General features: G+C 39.6%; 1 protein-coding gene across 2 annotated transcripts in view; it reads left to right on the top strand.

Annotated features, from left to right (window-relative positions):
* The window catches only part of pam (peptidylglycine alpha-amidating monooxygenase), a 50,497-nt gene extending 27,245 nt beyond the window's left edge, over positions 1-23,252 (top strand). Inside the window, exons 16-27 of one of the 2 annotated variants that reach the window (XM_040157050.1) lie at positions 3,926-4,201; positions 9,381-9,510; positions 10,044-10,160; positions 10,312-10,384; positions 10,977-11,187; positions 15,235-15,438; positions 15,965-16,080; positions 18,102-18,198; positions 18,456-18,506; positions 19,150-19,401; positions 21,148-21,207; positions 21,889-23,252. In XM_040157050.1, coding sequence (XP_040012984.1) covers positions 3,926-4,201; positions 9,381-9,510; positions 10,044-10,160; positions 10,312-10,384; positions 10,977-11,187; positions 15,235-15,438; positions 15,965-16,080; positions 18,102-18,198; positions 18,456-18,506; positions 19,150-19,401; positions 21,148-21,207; positions 21,889-22,067 — 1,766 coding nt within the window. In that variant the 3' untranslated portion in view covers positions 22,068-23,252. The remainder of the gene's footprint in view (positions 1-3,925; positions 4,202-9,380; positions 9,511-10,043; positions 10,161-10,311; positions 10,385-10,976; positions 11,188-15,234; positions 15,439-15,964; positions 16,081-18,101; positions 18,199-18,455; positions 18,507-19,149; positions 19,402-21,147; positions 21,208-21,888) is intronic. The other variant, XM_040157051.1, reaches the window with a different exon arrangement.
* The last annotated feature ends 749 nt before the right edge of the window (positions 23,253-24,001 follow it).

Below are 24,001 nucleotides of genomic sequence, written 5' to 3'. Positions count from 1 at the left end.
GTGTGGCTTGTTAGTTGCATGTTATAAGCCCTACTGAAGTGACTCTTGTGGATTGTTTCACAACACATGCAAATTTTTAATTAGAATTTGTAGCTCAGTGTTTCTTGCTCTACCGCTACATCGGTGTTTCTTTGGTGTTAAATCGGTGTGTTTAGGTGCTCTTGCCTTGGCTGTGTCCGTGTTGGGGGGAACGGGCTCCTTGACCCCTCTTAACCCAGACAATGACAGATGTCCGTCATGTCTTGGCATCAAACACCTGAGACAGGTACTGACGGATAATGCCTGCACTAGTTGCAGCTGCAAGCCATTAGCAGAGAAGACCACTAGGTTGGCCAGGTTTAAGAAGAGCATTGCTTAGACTAACTTACCTCCTTAGGGAATACCCGCATTCAGCCCCCTTCCAGGTTCAACACTTTGAGCTCTGAGTTTGCCCAGATTCCAGACCCTTCTTTTCAATTTTCAGTGTGTCGACCAATGATGAGATTGAAAAACTAGCTGCTTTTCCCTCTGCTGCTACCCAACACGATGAGGATGTACTGTCCATTGCAACCTCAGGAAATCTTTTTTCTGACAAGGAAGATGGAAAATGGGAGAAATGGAAGAGGGAGTCTCCTCATTGAAAGGTTCTCAAGGGTCAGGGACAGATTCTCTGAAGAATGCTGAGGCCCTTTACTCCACAGTTAAACAAGCCATTCTATTTGCCATATCATGGCTTGGGTTGAATGCTGCCCCTGTAGAGGCTGTTCCCATTATCCCTTTTTTCAAACGCACTCTACAACCATCTGTTTTCAGGGTTCCTCCTTCTATGGCGTATGTTGACGAACTGACGATCAAATGCCATTAATGCCTCTATTGCTTCTCTTATAGTATCTACAGATGTAGTCCTTTGAACAGTGATCCTCTCTGTCCACATCTGCAGTGTAGAATTTCTGATGACCTCCTTACCAGCAGTCATGATATAGAAGCTTGGATGGGACATATTGGGAACTCTCTTTCCCACCTTGTACTGGCTCTTTTGCACACTCTTTAGACTGCTGGAGTTGATGCCTTGACCCAGAGCTTAAGTGATGCTTCACTCCAAGCATTTGCCTTCATGACCAGAGAGCTTGACAGAATGATTTCTATTTTCAACTTGGCCTGTCACCAAGTGTGACTTGCCCAGTCCCAGAGGGGTAGAGGAAGACACTTTGCATGCTACCTGTTATTCCAGGCCAGATGTTCGGGCCTGCAGTCCAGCAAGCCCTGGAACATAATGCCCAAGTGACCAAAGTCAGGCAATAGTTGACTTGGGCCAAACATCTTCGACTAAACCAATACACTAGCACTCTTCGCCCTTCAGTCCACACTCAGAACCCCTTAAGAACTTGGAGCTACTTTGTTCAACAAGGATACCTCCAACAGGTCCCTCCACTACCTGCCTTCCGGGCACCAAGGGGTAGAGCACCCAAAACATGGGGCAGCTACCCACCAACACCCCCAGCAAACCAAAGGTCATAGGAGCTGAGCCTGACTCCCAAAGTCGATACACCAGTTGTTTCTCCCTGCAACATCTCAGCCACTGGAACACCTTGATTTTTGACCCTTGGGTGTTAATAACCTTTTCCGAGGGAAACAGTATCCAGTTCAGGCATCAGTCCCCAAGGTTCAACATGGTCAGACTGACTGTAGTCAAGGACCCCCCATTGTCTCTGGCTCTCAAACAAGAAAATTCCGTGCTTCTACAGAAAGATGCCATTGAATATGTAAACAGTTCAATTCATTTGAGAGGGCTCTATTAAACTTACTTCCTCGATCTAAAGAAAAATGGCAGCTTTCGCCCAATCTTGGATCTCATTTTCACACACTTCGCACAGCAGATGTTCTCCAGGCTGTGTCAAAGGGAGACTGGTTAACAAGCATCAACTCAATTGCTGCTTATATGCTGGTGGCCTTTGAGGGACAGGCCTACCAAGTTATGGATGGTCCTGTTTGGACTCTCTCTCACTCCTTGGATCTATATCAGGTGCATTGCAGCAGCACTTTCTCTGCTGCAGCCCAGGGGCATACGGATTCTTTTGTACTTGGACGACTGGGTGATTTGTGTTAACCAACCCGGAAGCAGGCAATCTTAGACACAAATGCTCTTTAGGCCCTGTGGGGGTTCACTGTAAATTTTGTATAGAGATCCCTGGTTTCTAGCCAGCGAGTCGTGTTCATCAGTGTTGCCCTCAGTTCAGTGTTAACGAGGGCCTCTACCTCTCCCTAGAGTGTCAACGACGTTCTCAATCTAATCTCGGCTTTCTTCTAGTTGCTGGCAAATTGCTGGCAGCAACAGCAGTCATCCTTCAAGGGCTCCTTTCATTGCGCCCCTACTTTATCTGGCTCAATACACTGTGTCTAAACCCCCAGAGACATCAAAGCAGGAAGGTTACAGTCTCAAACCAGTGCATTCATTTTCTAAAGTCCTGGAGAAGCAAGGCTTTTGTTGGCTATGATGTTCCTTTCAGGCTGGGGGGTTGTGTGGAACCACAGGACAGTCGGGGACATTTCCAGTGCATAAATGTGGTAAATGTGCTGAAAGCCCCCTTCAAGCGAGGGGAGACTGAATGTGGAGGTAGTTAAGATGTTTTGGGAGAGATACAACAGAGCGATACAACAGAGTTGGAATGGTTATCCGGCACATTGAATGTAAAAAAACACCAGGAAAACCAAGAAAAATAATAGGGTGACAAAAACAAGCAGATAGAGTGTTTAAAGGTAATGAATTAAACACAAAAATACAAAACACAAATACGTTAATAGGAGTTACTGCAACAGGCTGCCATCAGAGATTGGATTGGATTGGCGCAATCTTGAATTGGATTTTTTTTACCTACACTGTGAATGTATGAATGAAATATTCAGTATGGACAAGAACAATACAATGATTTATATTATTGTTAGTTCAAATGGAAAATGTTTGCACATAACTATAACTAAGATGAATATTGGACCATATTTTAAGACAAATTGAATTAATTAATTTTATTTTTTATTAAACAAATTAAGAACAACAACCCTAAATAAAGGAAACTCATCCAGAGAATGTGGTCTTGCACCATGCGTATATAACTTTTCTTAGTGTTACCGGTCAGTGGTGTCTGTGCTAGCCGCATTTAATTTTGTTTATGACCTGTGATCCGGGGGTGTGTCTGATGGACGGTCATATTACAGGAGAAGTCATCAACTAGAAGTCTGGATTGCAAGTTAACTGACAGCTTCACACTAGACAGAAAGGTAGTCACATTAAACTGGATGACAATCCCACATTATATGAAAAAAGGTTCATAGCAAATTTGACGCATACAGTATAAAGTACACTTTGGTGCGGTTACTGTTTACATATGGTGTGCTTTAACTGGTTTCAAAATAAACCTAAGGAGAAATTTAAAATATATCAGTTGATGATTTAAGTTATGAGATGAAAAGGAAACATTCCTGCAGACCCTACTCCAATTTATCATCTTCAGGTGATAGGTCTGTGTTCCAGGCAAACCACTCCGTTCCTCCCACCCCTCCCACTTTCTGCTCCATTACACTCTGCCCAGCCCTTCACCTACATCCTGGACGTGTTCACTCTCTCAGCTAATGTAGGAATCTGGAGCATGCTAGCCTGTGAGTCAGTCATAGCGACAACTTCCAAAAGCAAATACTAGCGTGAAGCCTCGGTGTGAGAGGAGTAGTACCAGAAGTCCTATATCTAGTTTTTTGTTAGGTTGTGTCTACCAAAACACATTAACTCTATAGGCTATGGCATGGACAATGAATATAAATTGTGTTTTATCTTTTCGACATCACCTAACAACACCACTGCATTTGCCCTGTGTAGCAAGACTTTTCCTATAGCCTGCAATATCCTCTTCCTTTATTTCCACTCTTTCCTGTCCTTCTCTGTCTGTCTGTACAGGTGACCTCTATTCTCTTATGTCCAAGCTGCTAGGCGAGAGTAAGGACATAGTTCACATTCATAAGTACGACCCCAGCGAGATGCAGAGAGCCCAGGCTGAGTTGGTGGCTCAGATTGATAGCTTAATACAAAAGAAAGACCTGGGCTCTCCCAGTGCCACACTAGCCTTCCAAACCAGGGAGGATCCTGTTTTGGTGAGGGACAGAGTCCACAAATTCCATCAGCTTGAGGCCACAGCTAAGCCCCCAAGAAGCAAGCTTCTAGCTGAAGGACAAGGTGGGTCCTGAATGCTTTTTTTTTTTTTTTTTTTTGTGTCATACGTGCTGAAAACACCCCGCTTTTTTTCTTTTCTTGGTCCGTAATGCATGCAAGTTTAAAAACATTGTGTGTATATCTTGAAGTCTAACAAACATTTTGAATGTATTCCCCTCCTGTTAAAACATTTGCAAAGTCATTTTTTCTTAAGTTTGAATCCTGCATTGTTTAAATCCCTGTTTACTAGCTAAGACTCTTTCTCTGCCCTTATTGGTGCACTGTTCCATATCTTGGCACAATACTGCTACATGTATATCAGTGGAATAGTGTAAAACCATTGGCAGGAATGCGTATTGCGCTACCCGCATGTCTTAATGCATGTGCACCAGACCAAAAAATGAGGACCACGCATAAAAATAACTGCTCAATAGCACCACAAGAGGTCAAAAACTCTACACGGACCTTTTCAACAAAACATAGGGGTCCAATGGTCCAGATGAAGTCCTAGAATATGCAAAAGAAACAGCAACAATAAACCTAGTTTGAGTGCACTAAGAGGTGGAGCACAGTATGAGGTGGAGGGCTGTGTAAAGGCTATGTCAGAATTTGAGAAGTGGGGAAACTGCATTTTATGAGTTCATTGCAATCGATCGTCAGTTTTAGGCACTAAATTAAAGTGAGGATTCTTTCAAAAATAATGCTATGAATGTCCTCGTGGACCTCAGTGCAGCATAGAACAGACGTACAAACACCACACAGTCTAATGGGCAAAAGTGACAATACTACAATAGCAGAAACAACTTAGATGTAAACAAGGTCCAGTGTATTTTCCCCTCTTGCAGCAGACTTCACATGTTGGTGGAATTTTCGCAAAACAGTCTTTAAATATGCACGATTTAAGTAATCAGCAATGATAACATAATATAATAATAATAATATCTGTCGGTGTGTGCGGTTTTTTGACGGCTGATGCCACTGTACAGCTCTCGCGGATAGAGTGCTACAATAGCAGCAGTGAACACCCTCAGCTGATAGTATAGCCAGCACTTCACCAGCAGAGAACAGTCTTTGGACACAATCACAGCATTCATGCAACTTTCCTTGCCAACTTTCCTTTCAACCTTTCCCAGTACACCTCCACGTGTTCCACCCCAGCAATGATTCCATGTTGTTTCACTAGCAAGTTAGCCTGTCCAGCTTGATGGCCATTTCCAGAATGTTGGTGTGTAGCCATGTTTCATCAAAAACAAAGATGCAGCATTTCTTAATTTCACTCTGAGTAGTCCAGTTTCTCACTCTGCAAGTCTCCAAATGATCCCGGCAGCTGTAGCTGAGTTTTGCTGCATAAAAGGTGCTTTTTAGAGTTGAAGACATGTAAAACGACAAAAGCACTGAAATATTTGGTTGGCAAGAGGCCACTGCGTCTGCACGCACTGCCATAGTAACCAAACGGGACTCTATTTGGCAGGTAGGTTGTTCCAAGCGTCTTGGAGAACTTGCCACTTGTTCTTCTTCTGTGGATTTAGGCTGTCTCAGTGTCTTCTGTCTCTTAATGTAATCCCACACTGATTCCATGATGTTGAGATCAGGGCTCTGTGGGGGCCAGACCATCTTTTGCAGGACTCCTTGTTCTTCTTGTCTCTGAAGATATATCTTTATGACTCTGGCTCTAGGTTTTGGCTCGTCCTGCTGCAGGATGAATTTGGGACAGTCAGTAATAGTACTGCTTGAAGGATAAGTGTTTTCATGTCTAAAGTGCGTAAAACAAAGTACTTTGCACAGTACTGTATATAAGCAAATATGCAGGCAACAGAGTAAGCTGTAGTGACAGCTTTTTTTCATTAACTGCAAACCTTTTTATTCATTGACCAAGTTTTCCTCTTTTATTCTATTCAGTGTTTACTTCCCACCTCAGGCCTGTGTTAGTGAGGCATTTCAACACCTGTCCAACCATATGACTTCTACCTCCAACACCCTACCTCCTTTCTCATTATATTTGGGGATTTTATCAAAGCAAACCTTCAGCTACGATCAGCCAAAATACAGACAGCATTATTAAGTGTCCCACCAGGAATAAAAAAAATCTGGACAACCTCTACACTGATTAAGGACGCGCATCAGTCTCTCCCCTGTGCAGCTCTGGGACTCCCTTACCATTGTCTGGTCCATTTTTCCAACTCACAGGCAGAAATTAAAATCTGCTAAGAGTGTGGTCAAAACTGCGAGGAGATGGATCAATGAAGCAAAGCTGGAATTAAAGACCTGCTTTGACTGCACTAATTGGAGCATTTTTGAATCCGCTATTACAGACCTGGATGAAGTCATTTACACTAACATCGGCTTTTGTGAGGACATGTGTGCCCACTAAGATTTTATCCACAAACAACAAAAGGCCCTGGTGTACAGTTAAAATCAGGCATTTTCATCAGGCCAAAGAGAACGACTACAGAAGTGGGGACAAAGCCCTGTACAACTAGGCCAGAAACTAGGGACGAATTAACGAATATTTTAAATTCGATTATATAATCAAATTGTTAAAAAAAAAGATATTCAGTTATGAAAATTAATATTTGATTATGGGGGGAAAAAAGCAACACTACCACAGCTGTCTGCCTCGTGAGTTCTCATGTGGGGCTGGGCTGCTGCAGTGAATGCAGTGCAAGACATTGCATTACAGCCAACTGGCAAGGAGTAGAACATATCCTTATCTTACGGTCAAGACGTCATCTTAACATCATCAGCATTAATACATGTTAATGATTACAGCTGTAGATCATAAGGCATAATCATATTTAAAATGAGCAATAATAGAAAAAGTTACAACTTCAGTGACAACTAAAAGTTTTCTTTACACTACTGTCAAAGAGCTGATTGTGACTGAGCAGGCCACAGACACACCCAGTTATTCTGCTATTCTATTCCAGTCCATCTCCTCCTGCTTTCTGTGGTCACCTATACTGTATTTTAATACAGCTGAGTTCACAGTGTATTTGTTCTCATTTACATATTTTTCTGTTTCTGTTGACACAACAGAACAAGTATGAAATAGTAATTGAATCGCAGCTCATAAACACAGTATGCTAACCTGCAAGCATTCCCAAGCTGCTGTCATGTCCTGATAAAATCCTTATCTTATGATCCCGATGTTGTCTGACAAAATCAATGTAAATACAGGGTAATAACAACAGCTGTGCTGTGTTTTTGGCTAAATTGAAATTTAAAATATCAGTCACAGGGAAAGATTATGGAGAGCTATTTATAATGGCTAAAACTGTGGGATGGCACTGTTTAAAAACCTCCCTCCCTCAGGTATAATATCTAGAGTTGACGAAGGCTTGAGTTTGGAAATTATGTTCTTTTGAAGTGCACAACAAAAAAACCTCAAAATGATTTAGCAAGGCAGAGGTTTGTTGTATACAGAGGCATCACATTTCATGTGACTTACGTAGAGTCTGATTTCTTTTATTCTGTCTTATTAAGGACAGAAATTGCTCAGAATTCATAGGCTTTAGTTTGTAGACTAGGAGGAGGAATAATTAGAGAATCAATGGTCTTGAAAAGGACTCTGGGGTTATGACAATATATCTTCTCTCAGGTTGCAGTTCTCTTTGTTGTTTGGATGAATTCATGTTACCCTCCATCTTCACAAGCTGTCCAGGGCCTGCTGCAAAGCAGTTTACCCACTGTGTGTTGCTGCCTGCTGTTTGTGGTGATGGAGGGAGCTGTTGGCAAGTGGAATTGGCATCAGTGATAACTTTCAGGTTATAAAGGCCACTGTAAACACTTGTATGAATATGATTGGATGTTACTAGTTACTAGTAGCTAAGCAGCTGATGGTGAACACAGGAATGCAATCAGCTAATGCAAGCACAACTTTAGTGCTCTGCTGAAATAATGCAGTGTTCCATTCTGTCCACCACTACCCAATGCCCAGAGCCCACGACCATAAATCAGTGGTTAATCAAAAACTTTGCTTCATGCTCTTTTCCGTCTTCCCCATGACAGTCTAGAACAGTCCCCACATCCTTGCAAACGCTGCACTGCCTATTGATCTCACTAGTCATCTTGCTCTCACCCGTGAACAACACACCAAAATATTTGAATTTCCTCACTTGGGGCATCAAAATTGTTCCCAACCCTTTAGCCCTTAGTGGCCAATTGCACCAAAAATAGGCACACCATAATTCATTAGTGTATCCCTGCAAAACAGGTTGTTTTGGAAGCTTGGGAACAGTGCTGCTTGCACTTTCAGTCACTTAGCAAACAATAACTTAACATTTAAAATTTCATTCTGCTTTGGCATTTTGATCTAATAACATTGCACCAACTACCTTAATTGCTGAGGAAGAGCATGTCAGTAAAACAGTTACTTTGCCCCACCCGGACCCCCACCCCTCTTTTTTTCCGGACCGGCCTACATCTCTGGAGCATGAAATTCACTTGTGAATGTATATAATGCCTGTCTTTAGTAACAATTGACTTAAAATACTTTTCATGCTCTGTTTCATTTGTTACTGTATTTGTCTTAACACCTATAGAACAAAACTAGTTTTTATGCCTCCACGCCAGTGACAGCCATGGCTGGAGGCATTATGCTTTCAGGTTGTCCATCTGTATGTCCATCCGTCCATATGTCCGTCCATCCGTCCGACTGCCCATCCCATTGTCGTGAATGCGATATCTCAGGAATGCCTTGAGGGAATTTCATTACATCTGGCACAAACGTTTACTTGGCCTCACAGGTGAACTGATTTAGAATTTGGTGGTCAAAGGTCAAGGTTCAGTGTGACCTCACAAAATACACTTTTGGCCATAACTCAAGAATTCATATGCTAATAATGATAAAATATACTCGGTACCTTTTATTAAATGCCTTCAAATTCTTTACTACATATATGAGTCTGGACAGACATGGATGTAAACTGGAACTTGAATGGTTCGCAGAGGCATACAACTGCAAGGTGGTTATATACAGTATGTGGGAATTTTAACTCATTGCAACATTGTGTTTGTGTGTGTGCTTATTACCTTGGGAGTTAGCTTAAGCCAGAGATACGGTAATCAACACAAAAAAGAAAAACACTTAATCTATGTGAAGCCTTTTTTGTTAACAGTTACCACGAATGCCAGTGATATCCCTTTGACACCACATTGAGTATACCTTGACTCATGGGTTTGTGTGTGTGTGTCTGTTGTGTAGACTACCATTTGGAGCAAGTTTCAGCATGGCCACAGAGTTCTCTGCAGCTGGGTCAGGTGTCTGGACTTGCACTCGACTCTGATTCTAACTTGGTCATTTTCCACAGAGGTGACCACTATTGGGGGGCCAGGTAAGTTGCTTTTACTCATGTTACATCCATTTTCTGTTGATACAAGGCCTTCTGTCAGCTCTTGAAACTGAAAAATCTTAATGTAATCTTAATGTATATGGTCTGATAATATTACCAGGGCATATGGACAAGAATGACTTCAATAATAAGATCTTATCTTATTGTTTCAATCACACTATCAGAGCAACTAGACAGGTGAAAAAGGGCTACTCTGGGCAGATTGAAAGTGTCTGTGATGGTTTATCCCCCTATTGTCTCCCCAACTGAGCTGCCATTTGCAGTTTACATAAGCACCTTGCTACTTTTATTTACATATTACTTACATATACTGAACTATCCTCTCACTCCCGTTGGCTTTGTTTGCCTCCTTCAGTTTATCTTTGACCAGTACTGACAGTCAGCTGACTATCAGTGGATGGCAGAGCAGTTAGCAGCAAGCTTCTATCAATGTAGCTAATATCGCATGGATGACAGCTGGGTGGATTTAAAGAAAAACACTCCAAACGTAAAGCCATTTTTTGTTTGTTCTTCAGCTCTTTTAACAGCCAGGCTAGATACCAGCAGAGGTCCCTAGGTTCTATCCAGCAGTCCACTATTTTGGTTGTGGACCCAGCCAAAGGCAACATTCTGAAGGCTTCTGGCAGAAACATGTAAGTTGTAGTGTGCTTTAGTTTTCTTTGTTATGAAGGAGAATACTGAGTGTGAAAAGAGACGGCTAGGTATTTCTTGTGCTGTTGTCTGTCCTGTAATACAGCCAAAGTGAAAGCCCTCATGCAATGATGCATTTCTATAATTTTGCAGGTTTTATTTGCCTCATGGAATAACTACAGACAAGGAGAATAATTACTGGGTCACTGATGTCGCTCTTCATCAGGTAAGCTATTCTAGCCTAAACGTTTAAAAACCGTCTCTATATTAATCAACTTTAGTCAGCCAGTCATTTACGGTTACAGTATTTATTAGTTTTATTGATTATGTAGAGCTTTCCTAAATAAACTCACAAATTTAGTAAGCACTGAATTAAAAAAACAAAACATATTCACAGTGTAGCGTGTAAAGTGTATATAGAATATCAGTTACATCCTGTGACTGAATCTTGTACCAAAGTCATTTTCTTTAAATATGTCCTCATTTTGCACAAAGAAAATCAAAGGTAATATCAGGTGCCCATCATATTAGACCATATTAGAGTGGAAACTAAGTATAGTAAATTTCTTCAGCAATTCATGATAATGATTTGTTAATGATAAACTTATCATTTACAAACCATTTATTTACATTTGTAAATTATTAATAAAATGTATAAATAATTGTTATATACCATTAAATAGTTAAATGTAAGTCATTTGTACATAGCAAGTCTAATGCTTAAATATTCAAAACATGCTGAGGTTTAATACACAGCTCACATCCATAAACACATGGAATAGCACCAATGAAGAGTCCCTCTTCTGTGCACTCATCAGGTGTTGAAAGTGAGCAGCGACGGAACAGACAGAACATTGCTGGCACTAGGAGAAGCTTTCACACCAGGAAGTGACAACTACCACTTCTGCCAGCCCACTGATGTGGCTGTAGACACTGAGACTGGGAACATCTTTGTGTCTGATGGCTATTGCAATGCCAGGATACTGAAGTTCTCTGCTGATGGCAAATACCTGTCTGAGTGGGGTGCAGGTAGGAATCTGAGACATACACACATACACACACGAATGTGTTAAAGCGGGTCTTGTTAGACCAGGGGCCTTTTTAGTTTTGTGTTAACAAAATTAATTTAGTTTTTAATGTAATAAAAACATTCACAGTTTCACTTCCAGTAAAGCCATCAAATGAAAATGACCAATATTTCTGTGTCTTATTCCTTTTTCCACATTTGTTTTTGACGCCCCTATGTGTAGGATTTAAAAAGGTGTCAGTGAATGTAACAAACACACTGCATCAATTTAATATGAACAGGAAATACAATAATATGAAATTAAAGTGAGAATGGGTTTTGTTTCTTTTAAATAAGCATTTAAAACTGTTTCCTATCATACCCCCAGAGTCATACAACACACACCTTCTTTCTCTCTCTCATACGCACTCTTTTGCTTCCTCTCTCTCTCACTCACTCACTCACTCACACACACACACAAACAAACAAACAAACAAACAAACAAACAAACAAACAAACCAAAGCCTAAAATCCCCAGGTAACTAACAACAAGCAGTGGAAAAGAGCTTATGACTTCCATAAGGTGGTTTTGGCTCCCACATCTTGTTGAACGCAAGTCTGTCCTTTAACAGGCACTGCATTGTTTCAAGTTGCAGGGTGCGGATTAGTTAATTGAGGCACTGTGTGGCTGAAAGGACCTCCTTTTTCTTCCAGCAAATAAAATACCTTTATAGGCTGTATGAGAGGTTATGTTATTGTGTCTTCCTTAAACCTGCAGTGCAGAGCTTTTATCTCCTTTTCCTGGCAGTGAGGGTAATGACACACTGTCGAATAATAAGAAATTTCCACAGCTTCATGACAATGACTCGTTATGTAGGTAGAGTAAATGTAATAGCTACATAGCCTACTCCAAATATTTTACAAATGCCAACCTGTCTGAGAGCAGTAAGGTGACATCTGTGTTTACCTTCAATCCCTTCTCTTCTTTGAGCACCTTCCAACAAGGAAAAGCCACACCAATGGTGATCAGTGGTAGTCCTTGCCGTCAATCGCTTTTTTTCTTTTAGACTGTAATCAGTTCTCTAAACGCAGAGTTTCTTTTTTATCCGAAGCATCAGAAACTTTTCTTTGATGGTTCCTAGATTTTTCAACCATAGGCTCCACCATACCCCTAGTTGCTGTAGCCTCCTCCGTCTCCCCTTGCTCCCCTCTTCAGCTCTGGCAAACTTGCTGGTTGACGTAAAAAGCATCACTACCGATGCGCAGTGCGGGAATATCGCCACAGACACCAGTTTTAAAACTCCAGTCTACTGATAAATGCAGATAGATTTACCTGGCGCTCGTTTGGCAAGGGCTTGAATGTAATGGACATTCATTTATATGTAAAAGTCCAGCACACCAGCTTAAACACCCATAACTAGCATTAATTAATATAAACTCAGGTTTGCTATGTGTATTATATTAAGCACTGAAAAGATGTCAGACCAGTTATTTTCAAATCTGGGACAAAGTACAAAACTGTAAAGTAGGTTTGCCTCTTCTGCATTTATCATAGTTAATGAGATCTCAGGAGAAATCATATGTTGTGTGGTCTTTAGATTGTGAAGTTTGTTTATGATATTAAACTGAATGTAAACAAGTGAAGACGATTGGATTTCCTCAGGGCTGTGTTCCCAGAACTCTTAGATCCAAGCTCACTCTCCCAACTAGTCTTTACTATGTTCGTAGAAGAAGGATTAACAGACTGTAAAACAACATAGAAATATGGTACAATCTTAACAGGGCCTCTTTCTGACCTGTAATATAGCTTTCAGCTTCTTCCAATGCTATGGATAGTAACATTGTCATACATTAACTTCTCTGGCATGGGGGATAGAAGTAAAGAACCAGGATTATACCAGCAAACTGTGTTGGAAAGTAACCAAGTATATTTAGCAAAGTAATGTACTTAAGTATAATGTTACAGTTCTTGTACTTTACCAAAGTATTTCAGTTTTATTCAACTTTATACTTGTACTACACTACATTTATCTGACAGCTAGTGTCATGGCACTGGTAAAACAATTCGTTTTTAGTTCTAGGAGATTTAATTACCACTAAACCTCTGTCTAATGGACCGTGCGTTCTCAACTAACTGTCCACCATCACTCCACTCATTCCATTCAGTGTCGTCCACTCAACTATGTGGTTGGGCCAGCCTTGCTTAGGTTAGCTCTGCAATCTGATCCTTTTCTCATATTAATAACTATACAATGGGCTTGACATTGGTTTCAGTTTATGTAGGTTAATGAACAGACACAGACAGAAACATGTTTGCAACAACACACTGCTCTACTGTCATCTGGCATCTGCCCTCAGGCCAGTTCGTATTACATATGATTTTCCATCTGCCCTATAAAATATGGCGCGTTGTTGTAGATGAAACATTCCAGCAGTATATTAAGTTGTTAAACTCAGCTTTGGCTCTTCACCTACATTAAAATGTTGCTTATACATTAACACAACAAGAACAATGCAGTGATAAAACTAAAAGGGGCCATTCTGCATGATGAATACTTTTGCTTTTGATACTTAAAGTACATTTTCTTGATAATACTTCTGTACTTTTACTTCAGTTTATTGCAGCACTTTTACGTGTAACTTTATTTGACATTGTGATGTCAGTACCAATGCTTAACTAACAAATCTGAGTATTTCTTTTACTACTAATGGTGACAACGTTTCCACTGTAACCGTAACCGGGGGGGGGGGGGCAGAGTATACCATTTTTCACAGTAATTGTCTCCTTTTTTAATAATAAAAAGCTTGTATCATCAGAGTAACTTCAAAGATACTATAATCACACATAAGGGCTTTAAACTAATTGAGCCTCAGATTAATCAGTATGAACGGATTAGGCCTTTTTTTTGACTCCTACGAGCAAAATTTCTTGTCCCAGTCTGTAGTACCAGTCAGCTAGACTCTGCCTTTCTCTACACTTTGACCTAAGAATTATGGTACTTTAATGTGAATGAATTTGGAGTAATTAAAATTATATAATTTACCTGAATATGGTCAGGATAACTGCAAAATAAGATTAATGTAAAATGAATACTCTGTTCACCATATGATAATGATGATGATTCGTCATGGCTGCTAATCTACTGAGCATTTGATGCTTTTATTTGTTGTCGTTTTTTTTTCAGTTCGTTTCGTTTCTTTTCGTTTCTTTGGCATGGCTATTTAAGCATGACAGCATCTAAAATTTGGTAATTGTCAGAAATTTTTCCCACTCCAGCAGCTGCCAAGTTGTCTTTATGCAGATTTCTGTCCATGTGAACAGCCTCAATTATGACACCTAACAGTGTTACATCAAATTTATTCTCTTGTCCATCCAACTGACTGCTGACCGTCTCTTGTTTTAATCATGGACCACTTTGCCTTAGAAAGATTTTTTTGGCAACTTGATGGTAAATCATTTCCTCTTTCCTCTCTATTTTTGTGTTGACAGCTGAAGTAGTATTTTCTCATTTTTTGACAACTGCTAAATTTGTTTGATAGCAGGCCTTTTAGCTCTGATCTGTGGAGTTCTTCTTTTGGAAACTTGCCCACAAATGGAGCAAAATGGGTAACCTTACACTGGAATTTGGAGTTGATAACGCTAATGATCTAATCTCATTAGATCATTCATCGGGTTGAAATGACAAGTTTATTGTATGCAGTTAAGAGAGCTTGGTGAACTTATAAGACTTGCATGAGCAAATGTCACTGAAAAAAGGAAGAGACGTTTAGGGTAAGACTATAGAAATGTTCTTTCTTGAGGGCCATTGTTTTTGGAGTTCAACTAAGTATGTGACTGAGGGTTGCGTAGCACTGCTTTAATTTAATTTGACCTTTTTTTTAGGTGTGCTATAAAATACTCGTACTTCTTCCAATGCATTTCCAATGCTGATACTGATAGCAGATTTGTTTTTCATAATTTCCATCTTTTGTTGTGTCATTTCGGTGATAATTAGGTTTACTGTCACCAATACATCACTGGAAACAATCTGCGCATATTCAGCTATCTTGTCTTATTTTTCTGACTGAAGGCTCATCAGACAGGAGGAGGCGCATACCATTCCAGGTCCCCCACAGCTTAGCGTTCCTTCCTGACAGACGAGAAATTTGTGTTGCTGACAGGGAGAACGGACGTATTCAGTGCTTTATAGCTGAAACTGGAGAGTTTGTCAAGGAAATAAAGAACGAGGAGTTCGGAGGGGAGGTGTTTGCCATCACCTATAGCCCTGCTGGAGGTGAGCTGACTGCCTGGGCCAAGGGCATTCATCACATCTTATCCCCTTGTCTCTCTTTATTTTTCCCATTGCTCAGTTATAATGTGGCTAAATATAGCTATAGAACTATTAAAACTTTGTGTTTTATCTTCCCATTAGGGGAACTTTGCATTATTCTCTTTTTAATCCAACTTCAGTGCTAATGAAAAGTAAAAAGGTCACTGCAGCAATTTTACAGATCAATTTCAATTTACTCATCATGGTTAGGACTACTCAACGTGTGAAAATTTGTATAAAATTTGTATTTATGCCTTAAGGGGTCTGGAGAAGTTTTGTTAAATCAGAGAAAATAACCCCAATTATGTCATAATGACATAATCAAAGAAAGTCTAACAAAGATGCTGTATATATAAATATACACTGGATCCTATATAAATATAGGATAATTCAAGGATTCTCTTTAAAAAGTAGTGTATAAGTAAGGGCTTGACAGTTATTTGTGTGTGTGTATGTGTGTGTGTGCGTGTGCGTGTGCGTGTGCATGAAGATGGCTTGATCTTCGCAGTAAATGGAGAATCTCCATATCACTCAGCTCCACTCAGAGGTTTTGTCATAAATTATTCAACCAAGGATGTTTTGGATACCTTCAGCCCAAAGAAAAAGGTAAACACACACACAGACACAGACACAGACAGACAGACAGACAGACAGACAGACACAAATGGCCTCTCTGTCTCTCGCTCATTCATATCTATTCTGCACTGAAACAGTGGTGTTAGCAGTGCATGACTAACGACATCAAGTTATCAAGCCACTACTCATTCATCATTTTTGTGGCTGGATGACATGGGGAAAAAAAAGGTCCTCAGCTGGAATTGACCCAGGGATGGTGCATTTGCATTGTAAAATAGCAAGAAAAAGAATGTGAACGCTTTTGAACGACCAGGTTTTCTGCATTAATTTTTCATAAAATGTGAAGTCACAAGTATAAACATAGACAATGTGCTTAAGCTAATAACACACAAACAGTTATAATCTTCCATAACTTTACTGAACACACCCATTCAACATTCCAAGAGCTGGTGGAAAAAGCAAGTGAAACCCTTGGATTTAATAACTGTTCGAACCTCCTTTGGCAGCAATAAACAAGTGCTTCCAGCAGATGTGGATCTGACCTGTACAACGTTCAGGAGAAATTCTGAACCATTCTTCCTACAGAATTGCTTCGGGTCAGCCATATTCTTAGAATGTCTGGTGTGAACGGCTCTGTGAAGTCGTCCCAGCCCTTCCCTACTGGGTTAAGCTCTGGGCTCTGACTGGGCCACTCCAAAAGGTGGATTTTCTTTGTTTGAAGTCATTCTGTTGTAGATTTACTTCAGTGTTAAGGGTCACTGAGCTTCAGCTGGTGGACAGCCACCCTGAGATTATCCTGTAAATTACCAATTCATTTTCCCCCCGATAATGGTGAGCTGTCCAGGCCCAGAGGCAGCAAAGCAGCCCCAAATCCTGATGCTCCCTCCACCATACTTCACCGTTGGGATGATGTTTTCATGTTTGTATGCAGTTCTCTTCTTACACCATACATAGTGCTGCCTGTTCTTCACAAACAATTCATCAGTCCACAAAACATTTTCCTAATAGTGTTGTGGAGTGTCAAGGTGCATCAAACATATTGACATTAGAGTATCTGGTTTCATATGGTGGGATGGAAACAGACAAAAGCACAAGATTGTTATCATATTTCAGTAGATGCCTGTTTATTTCTAGCCATTCACATGTATTACTATTTATTTGTTTTAACTCTACTACCTGCAATAATGTTACTCACTACAATAATCACTCAACCTGACCGCCAGTTTGAAAGGTTAAGTCAATTTTTCGAACAGATATTTTGAAAGCATGTCTCTTTAAAAATTTCCAGCATCTCCAGGCTATCTGACTTATTTATGTTAGCCTCACTGAAAAACAGTACATCAATAAAGAACTTCTTATTCCACAGACATTCAGAGTTAAGAATCTCTATTTCAGGTTTGTAAGCTCATCACTGATGAAGATATTCATATAAGATTTATTAGAAGAAAGAAATAGAATGAGAGTTCCAAATATAAGTAAGGTTCCATGAATTTTTGATGACCGCCAGAGTTCATTGTCGCTGGGAATCTTGATGAGAAGATTCTTTAGGAGATTACTATTGGGTGTCAGGCTCTTTTATCAGGTTGCTTGCATCACCTAGGTCATACATGTGACGTGTTGGTGTAAGGTCTCAATCTGCTCCACATGCATGTGATAGATTTTCCTGTTATTACATCCTGCCTCTGGCAGTCATCAAGAATTCACAGAAACTTAGTTACATTCATAACTCTCATTTTGTTGCCTGAGTGGTAAGTGAGACTTTGGATGTGCCTGCCAAGTGTGGTTGTTGCAGTTTCTGAGATCCAGATACATTTAAGGCAGATTAATAAAATAATACAAACAATTGCAAATGGGTATATACTGTATGAATTAGAGATTGCTAATGCAAACAGAGTTGAAATTTGACCTAGCTACAGTAAGTAAAGCTGAGCTGAGGTTTGCCTCCACTCTGAGTTTATTACCTACCTTCTGAACTATACTTGTACTGTACTCTGATCATTGTGATGTTGCCTAGACTTTTTGCATTAAACCATATTTTCCTTCATTTGCAGGAGTTTAAAATGCCTCACGACATAGTTGAAACCAGGGATGGCAGCGTCTTTGTTGGGGATGCGGGCAATAAATCCGTCTTCAAGTTTACCACTGAGAGTAAGCTCAGCTTCATTAAGAGTCAAACTATTAAAGGCTCTCATGCACAGAGTCTGTAATTTTTGTGCATATGTGAAGTGAAATTCTGATTCACTGTTTTCTCAAAGATGAGAATATAGAAATTGTTCATCTTGCTTTGCAGATGAACTTATCTACCTGTAATTTAACTTTGCAGTGTTATTAAGTTGTAGCCGCCATTGATTTTTTTTTTTTTTTTTTTTTTTTTTTTTCATCTTTTTCATCATCATCTTTTCCAGAGTCACATCGTTCTGTCAAAAAAGCTGGAATCAAGGTTCAAGAACTTGAAGGTGAGTATTGTGGAGTTTACAGTTTCAGACTGTATTGTCACCATGTTAATAAAATTTTACTGCTACTGAGGGTCTAGCCTGTTGCTGTCAGTATTTGTTGACGTGATGAAGAAACACATACCAGCAGCATTTGACACACATCAAAAAGACCAGCGAACATTGTTGTCTCTACAAGCCCTTAGAACAGAGACATATCCCAAGGAGCTGATGCATGTCAACCCAAGATGGTGCTCATCAGCTCATCAGGATACACCTCTGTCCTATTTCGCAGCATTCAGTCCCCATTTAGCACCATCCTCACTACTGTATCTGACCACAACGCTATGACCAATACAAGCCACACAGACACCGGGGCTGACGGCAGTCCACAAATCTAAGGAACACAACAGGTTATTTAACAATCATTACTGTATTTACATCCACTGTTTTTTTTCTGGTACTTGAGGGTAATCATCAAAGTCAGATGTCAAAAGCTTTGTTTTGATTTGAAGTATTCTGATATTTGACTTTAAAAAATTAAGATTTGCTTTTTATCCACAGAGAACAAAAGAAATCATGTAGTGGCTGTGATGAAAATGGCTCTCCCATTGAGTTATTCTCTTGCTTTTGGCACCCCAGTAATCATAACATTTTCTCTGTGTAGAAATGGAGATGTTTGTCCAATCTAAGATGAGGCCGGAACATAACATGTCGAAGACAGCAGCCCTCCAAGAGAAGCAAATTGTGGCTCAACAGCCTCGACCACAGGGAGAGGCAGAAGAGGAGGAGAAGAAGAAGAGTGCAGCAAAGCCAAACAGAGAGGAGGGTGTACTCCCAGCTATCATTACCACACTGCTGCTCATCCCCCTGCTGGTGGTCATCTCAATAGGAGTCTTCGTCTGCTGGAGGAGAAACAGTATGTATCACAATAAGGTCATGGGGAAATGTAGTGAAGAGGGTCCAAAAGCTTTTGAAATTGGAAAACACCAAAAATGAATAGAAATGAGGCCACACACCTCTGTATGATAAGGTTTAAAGGATGGGTTCACAATTTTTAAAGTGTATCTTAAATCACTACTCACATGCCCATATGTGCAATGAAAGGGTGTTGATCACTGTGCTTGTTCCTCTTGCCCATAGTGGCCAGGAAAAAGATCCCTTCCCAAAGCAATTTCAGTGTAAGAGATGGGGAACAGAATCCACAGTCCTTGTTCAGTGCATAAATGCATTCTAAAGTTCAGCAACTTTGGACAATAGACACTTGATTTTTCTACCTCAGACTGCTGAAGCCTCATACTAGCTTTGGGGTGCATATAGTACAGATCAACGGATTTTGTCATCAATCACTGGAATTGAAAATTGCCATAGGAAGGGATCTTTTCCGGGCCAGTATGAACGGGCGACATAATTACTCCAGCCAATAACACTTTCATCATATGGAGATTTTAGTACTATTTTAAAACAGACTTGAATGCGAACCTGGCCAATGAACGCAGACGCCTTCATTGAGAGTAAAGGAAGAGAGGAGAACGGTGCGCTGCAGCGAGCACAACAGATTTTTTTTGAGATTGTGATGGACAATGAATGGTAACCCTAATCCCCCGTGTATTTTGGTTTAGTTTCTGTCTAGTTTCTGTTTCTGTTAGTTTTTCGGTTTCTGTGAAAATATTTGTTCCAAGAAGGAAAAAGAGGAGGAAGAGAACAGAGAAAGAAAATGAAAGAACAGACAGAGGAAGAGAGACACAGCAACAAGAGTAACGTTAAAAAAAGAAGGAACAGATAGAGAAAAGAAGAAAGTGGAGATAGTTAGAGCAAGCTGAGCTGGCTCTTTTGGATCAGAGGACTTCAGTGGAGAAAGGTCAGAGAACAGCTGCAGCACTAGGTGGTTGCACGGACTACAGTGATTCAAGGACAGCAGTTCTGGGTGCATACAGTAGTGTTACTGAAACCTACAGAAGGTTTTGTGATCTTTGGCAAAAACATGGAGAATCATATCTAGATGTGTGGAGGAAACAGAAAGTATCATTAGACCAGTGGCTTTATTTCTGTGTAGCCTGCACTGATCTAAAACTAAAGACCTAATTTTACAGGAACAGTTTAGGATTACAGTGCCATGTGAAATAGAAATCAATGTAAAAGGGCATGAAGTAACTAGTCTTAAATGTGCACATGAGCTAGCTGTGTTAGGCGGAGTGTTAGAAATCTACATTGCCTTAGTGTAGATACAAACTATCGATACTATAATAGAATATTAGAAGAAGCTTCATAGGCTTTAGAGGAAAAGTGAAAACAAAAGAAAATACTTTCGCTCTTCACTATTTGTATGTAAAGACAAAGTCAATAACAAAATAAATGCACTGTTATATTTATTTCATGTATCAGTATGTATCCATATCTATCTTAAACAGAAGACTTACAGAACCGCACGAATCAAATGGTAATATGTAGTGAAGATATTAATCACAAAGATTACCATCTGAAGACTTTTTTCCTTTTATACTGTAAAAGGGGCAGCTTTTGCTCTGAATCCAAAGCTTTTCCTGAAAATAGGAAAATAATAGAATGCTAAAAACAGTACACACTGCTCTGCTCTGTATGCTTTGCTGTCTTTTCTACTCTTAGCATTCAGCTAAAAATTGTAAATATTGTTGAATATTTGCAGGTCGATGTGAGGTGAAAACTGAACCCAGTTCTGTGGGAGGGATCTTGGGAAAAATAAGAGGTAAGTCATTCATGACATTAAAAATAAAACAAGTATTTAGATTCTGATTTTTACCCTGATTTTTTTTTTTTTTTTTTTTTTTTTTTTTTTTTGGTGACCTGATTCTGACTATGATTCTTTGACTTGTGTACTATAAATGTACTTTTTAAAAGGAGCAAGTCAATGCTCGGGATATGTAATATACTTTAAACTCAACTTTAAAACAAACATTGTTTTTCTATACAGCATTGGGCCAATGCAGCCTAAATTTAATAGGATAATATTGGTGTTACAGGCTACACCTCTGTTATACAATATCCATTCTACCACGAAGCAAAATGCATCTGAATGCATCTTGCATGGCCAGTTTGAATATTTGAGCCACAAATCTTCCTAAATCTCCCTCGAAAAAGAAACATTTGTCTTTGTAAAAACTCTAGATATAATCTCGTTAGTGACACATCAGTGAAGATTCTCAATCATCCAGGTAGTGGCTGTCCAAGAAAAGTTGAATCGAAGGCAACCGGACTTAGTTGCAGATACTTAAGGACGTTTCCCTTCTCATCCATCCATCCATCTCTTGGATAAGAGGTGAAACGTCTTTAAGCAGCTACAACCAAGTGCAGCTGCCCTCGATTAAACTTTTCTTCGATTGTTAGTGACACGTTATTTTCTCCTCCCTGGGGTTTTCCCCTATGGCAGGTAAAGCGGTGGGCAGTCTGAATCTGGGGAACTTCTTTGCATCCCATAAGGGTTACACTCGCCAGGGCTTTGACCAGCTGAGTACTGAAGGCAGCGACCAAGAGAGGAACGACGAGGACAGTAGTGACTCTGAGAACGAAGAGTACTCTGCCCTGCCGCCTCCTCAGTCCTCCTCTTAGACATTCTGGGAACATCCACCAACCTTCTGCTTACATTGCCAAGATGTATGTTATTCATAATGCGTGTAACTGTTGTGTTAGCTGCCAATCTTATTGTTTATATATTTAAATATATACTGTATATAAAAATAATTTGGCATAATTTTGACAATTTATTTAATCTTTATTTAATTTACCCATGGTCTTGATACAGTCTTGGTGACACAATTCGCAACTATCTTTTATAAGAGATTCTTCTCCCCAAATCAAACTTGCATTAGTGAAATTTCACACAATCCACAGGGACAAATGTTTGGAATCTCTGGTGTCAGATTCAGCCTTAAAACAAGAAAAAAATCTGCTAATGGGCCGAGGTAATTCTACTTTTATTCATGCAGTCTACCTTGTCTCAGAGATTTCTTGAAATTAGTATCAGGAACTTCAAGGAAATTCTATGAAATTCTTGAAATAAGTTTTAAGACCCAGACAACAACAAGGATTCCTGGAGGAACTGATTCTTCATTTGTTGAGCTTGTTGTTGTGCTTCACTGTGATTGGTTCAGAGCTGTGATAGCAGTTTTGTGATTGGCTGAGAGTGAATCTATGACTCATCCCATCATCTGATCTATATTCACCTTAGGTCAGCCTTTTGCGATTTGCACTGCTAAGCAGATGGAGACGCTCACACAAGTCGTACAGCTTTGTGCTGGTCACTTTGCTTCTCCATTGAAACAAGGCCCTAAGAAAACCAGAAAACTGCTATTGATACCTGTTTACTGGTTGACTATTTATTTTACCCTTCAGTGTTTTGATTTTGTTGACTGAGAAGTGGATTTAAACAGTGTTTTTCATGACATTTCACCATCTGACTAAGAATTCAGTTAAGCAGGATCAATTACAGAAATTTTGCAATTTTATTGTGACTTCAAAAATGAATGATTTAACAGTACTGATATACTATACAGTATACAAAGCATAGTTCTTACTGGAAAGGTGCATCCTTCCTTTCATAAATCTCTTCCATGTAGTAAAACTACACACACAGCGCTATTTTAGCAGAATTGTGTGGTCCATGTTTTAGATCAGTAACATTTCACTTGTAATTTTGTGCCTTTTCTTGTCTGTATTTTGCCTTCCTTCAGCACCTGCCATTGCAAAATGTATCACAGGATGAAAACGGCTGCTGCTAGTAAAGCTTGTACTATATTGATTTTTCTTCCATTCAAGTGAACAGACAATAGATATTAATAGATATATCTATATTAATGTCTGTGTGTGTGCGTGTGTGGGTGTGTGCGTGTGTGTGTGTGTGTGTGTGTGTACAGTGCCAATCAAACATGGTTCAAACTCACTAACTTCAGACAACACAAAGAAACCAGAGATATCCTGAACTGGGAAATGTACATCCTACATGTTGTAACTTCAATGATCTGTCAGTCTGTTTGCAAGTTTTTAGTTCCTATAAATCAAATGTACTTTATATTTTTGCTCTCCATATTGAAATACATGCTGTACTTTCGAAAACTAACTTTAGTTGTATAAACAGCAATGAACATTTATTGTTGTTTGGTAATGCATTGAAGTTTAAAGTAGTTTGAATAGTCTGCATTACATCACCTAATAATAATTTTGTCAAACTAGAGCTGCAGTTAACAATGACTTTTATCATTGATTAATCTGACAGCTGGTTTCTTGATTGCTTGATCAATCGTCTCACAAAATGTCAGAAAATATTTTAAAATATCAATCTTTATTCCCCAGAGCCTAGACTGAAATACTCAGATGTCTTGTGGACATAAGCGGTAAAACAAGCAAAAAAAGCTGATATGGTCTTTTGAATGTTTGTCCTCATACTTAAATGAATCTGTATCAGCAGTATAATCCAGTTCTAATCCTATATTTATTGTTAACCATGATGCACAGGTACAGCAGCTGTTGAAAAGTCCATTTTACTG

This window comes from Xiphias gladius, chromosome 20, assembly GCF_016859285.1.
Source record: "Xiphias gladius isolate SHS-SW01 ecotype Sanya breed wild chromosome 20, ASM1685928v1, whole genome shotgun sequence".
Taxonomy (NCBI): Eukaryota; Metazoa; Chordata; class Actinopteri; order Istiophoriformes; family Xiphiidae; genus Xiphias; species Xiphias gladius.
This window is presented reverse-complemented; position numbering and strand designations above follow the sequence as displayed.